Genomic DNA, 4,813 nt, shown 5'->3' on the forward strand with positions numbered 1-4,813 from the left:
GGAGAAAGATGAGGCTTTCTGCTCCTGTAAAGATTTATAGCCTCGGAAACCCTGTACAGGGTCGCTATGGGTCGGACCCGACTCGATGGCACTTAACAACAACAACAACAACAAAGTAACCTGGTGTGGCACTGTGGGTTAATGCGCCGGACTGCAAAGCCGTTTGAACTGCAAGGTCAGTGATTCAAGCTCACCAGCTGCTCCTTGGAAAGCCTATACAGGGTCGCTATGGGTCGGAATTGACTTGATGGGCACTTGACAACCTAAAGGAGTCCTAGTATGGTGCTGTGGGTTAATGCGCCAGACTACAAAACCATTTGAACTGCAAGGTCAGCAGTTCAAGCTCATCAGCCACTCCTTGGAAACCCTATACAGGGTCGCTATGGGTCGGAACCGACTTGATGGCATTTCACAACAACAAGTAACCTAAAGAGTCCTGGTGTGGAGCTGTGGGTTAATGTGCCTGACTGTAAAACTGTTTGAACTGCAAGGTTGGCAGTTCAAGCTTACCAGCTGCTCCTTGGAAACCCTATACAGGGTCGCTATGGGTCGGAACCGACTTGATGGCATTTCACAACAACAAGTAACCTAAAGAGTCCTGGTGTGGAGCTGTGGGTTAATGTGCCTGACTGTAAAACTGTTTGAACTGCAAGGTTGGCAGTTCAAGCTCACCAGCTGCTCCTTGGAAACCCTATACAGGGTCGCTATGGGTCGGAATTGACTTGATGGGCACTTGACAACCTAAAGGAGTCCTAGTATGGTGCTGTGGGTTAATGCGCCAGACTACAAAACCATTTGAACTGCAAGGTCAGCAGTTCAAGCTCATCAGCCACTCCTTGGAAACCCTATACAGGGTCGCTATGGGTCGGAACCGACTTGATGGCATTTCACAACAACAAGTAACCTAAAGAGTCCTGGTGTGGAGCTGTGGGTTAATGTGCCTGACTGCAAAACCGTTTGAACTGCAAGGTTGGCAGTTCAAGCTTACCAGCTGTGCCTTGGAAACTCTATACAGGGTTGTTATGAGTTGAAACTGATTCAATGGCATTTAACAATAACCTAAAAAAAAAGATGCCTAGTGGCTTAATGGTTAAGTGCTCAGCTGCTAACCAAAAGATCAGCAGTTCGAATCCACCAGCAGCTGCAAGGAAGAAAAGGCCTGGTGATCCACCCCTGTAAAAGTTGTTGCTGTTACTTGCCATCAAGTAAGTTTCAACTCATAGCAACACTGCATAGGGTTTGAACCGCCAACTTTGTGGTCCAGCCCACTAGCCCACAGTGCCACCCTAGAGGCAGTTGTACTCGTCTTACAGGATTGATAAGAGTTAGAATCAACTCCAGTGTTGTTGTTAAGCACCAACGAGTCAGTTCTGTCTCAAAGCTACCCTGTATAGGGTTTCTAAGAAGCAGCTGGTGGGTTTGAACTGCTGCCCTTAAGGTTAGGAGTCCAATGATTATCCTACCGCACCACATCAGGATTCCAATCAATCAACTCAACAGCATACAATCATACTAATCTAAAAGATGACAGTTTAAAGTCGCCCAGTGGTGATGTGGAAAAAGGCCCAGTGATCTCTAAGGAACACGAGAAAACTCTAAAGAACAGTTTTGCTCAGTAACGCATTGCGATCAACTCAACGAATGGCAATGGTTTTGAGGTTTAACAACCAGCCACAGCCACCACTGAAATAGAGACACAGAGGGGACAAGTCACTTGTCCAAGGTTGCTGGACTGGGCAATGAGAGAGTCAAGTTTAGAAGTAGTTTTACTCTGACCACTGCCCTGTGTCTGTGAATCATGAGCACTTTAAAGGAAATTATTGGAATCAAATCAACACACTTCTATAACTACAGAGCAGCATTATAAGCTCTTGTCAATAACGCTAGAAAGTCTATACTTTATTAGGGTTGTCCTAAATTATTACACAAGGAACTCTGGCAGCACAGTGGTTATGAGTGGGGCTGCTAACCTCAAGGTCAGCAGTTTGAAACTACCAGCAGTTCCAGGGGAGAAAGATGAAGCTTTCTGCTCCCTTAGAAACCCTATGCAGGGTGGCTAAGAGTCAGAATCGACCCCCATGGCACACAAGCATCACCACACAATGGTTTACATAACCTGATGGTTGAGAGACCACTTCAATTAAGTGGTTCTAAGTGCTTCAAGGAGGTTGGGGGGGGTGGTCATGTGCCGTGGAGTCGGTTCCGACTCATAGCGACCCTGTACAGGATTTCCGAGGCTGTAAATCTTTACCGGAGCAGAAAGCCTCATCTTTCTCCCACTGAACAGCTGGTAGTTTTGAACTGCTAACCTTGCAGTTCGCAGCTGGATTCGTAACCACTACACTACCAGAGCTCCTTTCAAGAAGGGTAGTTATTCTTAGTCCCTTGTTGCAGATCCTTAGCTGCAGAGAGAGCGAAGTTACACTCAGACCCACACAGTGTGGTTCCCAGTTCATACTCTAACCACACTGCCTGTCATGAAACGTGATGTTAAGTGAAAAGAGAAAACAGGCCAGTATACAGAAGTGGATCTTGGATTGGAAGACAGCAGTAAAACCTCTCAAGAATCAAGCAATACTGGGTTTGAAAGACTCACACTGCATCACCTAGAAGTATGATTTGGGGCAAGTTACCCAGCGGCTCTGGCTCTGGGCTTTTCCTCTCAATGGAGAGCTGTATTACGGTTGACTGTCTCCGGAGAGTCCTAACGCGCGCCGACACAGCCCGTAGCATACATTACGCTCTAAAAGGCTAAGAGAGCAGGAATCGAGGGCATGCAGTCTTCACGGGGGTTCTTATCAAGTTGCCCGAATTATAGTTCCGTCTGGTCCAGACGTGCCAGCCAAACGGTTTTTTTGTACTACGGATGCTTCCCTGGCATAAACCACCGTCGTGGCCCCTCTTCCTCCTGGGGTTCACCCACATTCGGTTGGGCTCCGCATGCAGAATGGCAGGCTCCCAGCGCCCGAGCCAGGCTGTTCATCCGATGCCCGGGTCCAGCCCGCCTCCTTGGGGCGCGCTCCGGCCGCGAAACTCCAGAGGGGGTCCGCCGGAGCTCTGCTTTCGAAATCTAGGTGCCGCACTACCTCTAAAGTCTGGGGGTGTTTCTGGATTTCCTTTTGCTCCCACACACTCACTGAAAAGAAAACTGCTGTGGTTCCTCTTTGAGCCAAACTTCCTCCAGGGCGCCCCTCTGGCTCTGCGCTCCAGACCCGGACGGCAGGCGGGGGCGCGGGAGAAGGGGCGCGGGAGGCTGGGCTCCGATCAGGGCGCTCCTCCGAGCCGCGCCCGAACCCGAGCTGGGGGACAGGATGCTTCTCCGAGTGCCCGACCCCCGCCCTCGGGCCCTGGGCCGCTTACCTGACGGCGGCCTCTTCCTGCTCAGCCGGCTCACGGCGCGGTTGAACATCGCCGCGGGCGGCCCGGGGAATTCAACTGCGGGCGGCGCGGCCAAGTCCGAGAACGGCGAGAAGTAGCAGGAGGGCGAGGAGGAGCTGGAGGAGGAGGAGGAGGGCGCGAGGGGAGGAAGAAGAGAGAAGGAGGGAGGAGCCACGTGCGGCCCCGCCCCGCGCCCGCCCGCCTCCTCACCGCCGCCGCGTGGCGCGCTCGATGCGCCCTGCCCGCCAGCACTGGGGTCCGCGGTGCCGATCTGGGGGCTTCAGGCCACACTGGCCCGAGGGCGCCCGCCGTCTGGAGCCGGCTCGCGTCCACGCTGGGGCGCATTCGCCTCGGGGAGCCCGATCGGAGGTCTGGCGCGTCCCCGGGCCCCTCGCTGCTCCGCGGGCTCCCGGGAGATGCCGCCCTGGGCCCCGCCCCGGTCTCCTCCCGCTTCCTGAAGCCTAGGAGATACAGGGCGTGGGCGGGGGTCCGTCAGGGCACCAGCATGGTAGCCTCCCGGTTCCCTAACGGGAAGCGAGCGTTCTGAGATGCCTGGCGTTTCTGCAAAGCCCTTCCGCGGCCCGGACCCTCGGCCTCCTCCGTTTTGCAGCCGGGTGCTCGGCCCTCGGCAGTCAGAACCCCGCGCGCCCCAGCCCGTGCCCGAACTTGGTGGACATGACCTTGCCCGCGGACCATTACAAAACGAGGGTGGACGCCGGGCCTTGGGCGCCCTCTTCCCTGGACCTGAAGGAAGCCCACGGTCCCAGCGCGGACCACACACTGACCCATCCCCGGCAGTTTTCTAACTTTGGGGGCATGTGGTTGCAGCGCCCCCAGCACCTTGCACTCAGATTCACTCGTGTCCCCTCCCGCTGCCAGCGCGCGCTCCACACTCTCTTAGTTCCTTCTTTGAACATACCATCCCCAGACTCAGTGTCAAGAGACTCATCTCCCTGTGCATTTGGTTTGCGAGGGATTGTCTTTCTGGCGAGTCTTCTGTTTCTCCTTATGTGTCTGTCTGGCTTTGTCTCTAAATTGGTCTTTATTTTTAGCTGTACTAATTACTATTTTTCCAAGCCGTTCCCTTGTCATCGGCCCCTTCCACCCTTTCTTTCACAGTATCTTCACTAACTGGAACTTTTCTTTTGTCATCTCCTATTCTGAGCGTCCCCTTCGGCTAATTTTTTTCTCTCTCTCCGTTTACTACCTCCCAGTCCCAATTCTGCCCCTTCTCTAACTTTTATGATTGCCTTTCATGTTTTCATCCTTCCCACCCACAGAACCACTGTTGTAAGCCCGTTGTCTGCTGTGGGGAGCCTTTTCCCCTGACCCTTTAACGGTTCTGCTCTGTCCTCTAGCATATCTCTGGGTCTGAATTGAGTCCTTGGCTGTGGGTTTGGTTGTGGGTTAGTTCAGGGAATCCCAGCCTGTTGAT

At 53.4% G+C, this 4,813-nt stretch overlaps 1 protein-coding gene across 1 annotated transcript in view; it reads right to left on the reverse strand.

Moving 5' to 3' along the window:
• The window catches only part of RGS10 (regulator of G-protein signaling 10), a 55,341-nt gene extending 51,924 nt beyond the window's left edge, over positions 1-3,417 (reverse strand). The window contains exon 1 of the mRNA XM_006831404.1: positions 3,361-3,417. Within this exon, the coding sequence (XP_006831467.1) occupies positions 3,361-3,409 (49 nt within the window). The 5' untranslated portion in view covers positions 3,410-3,417. The remainder of the gene's footprint in view (positions 1-3,360) is intronic.
• Between the last annotated feature and the right edge of the window lie 1,396 nt (positions 3,418-4,813).

This window comes from Chrysochloris asiatica, unplaced genomic scaffold (assembly GCF_000296735.1).
Source record: "Chrysochloris asiatica unplaced genomic scaffold, ChrAsi1.0 scaffold00003, whole genome shotgun sequence".
NCBI classification, from domain to species: Eukaryota; Metazoa; Chordata; class Mammalia; order Afrosoricida; family Chrysochloridae; genus Chrysochloris; species Chrysochloris asiatica.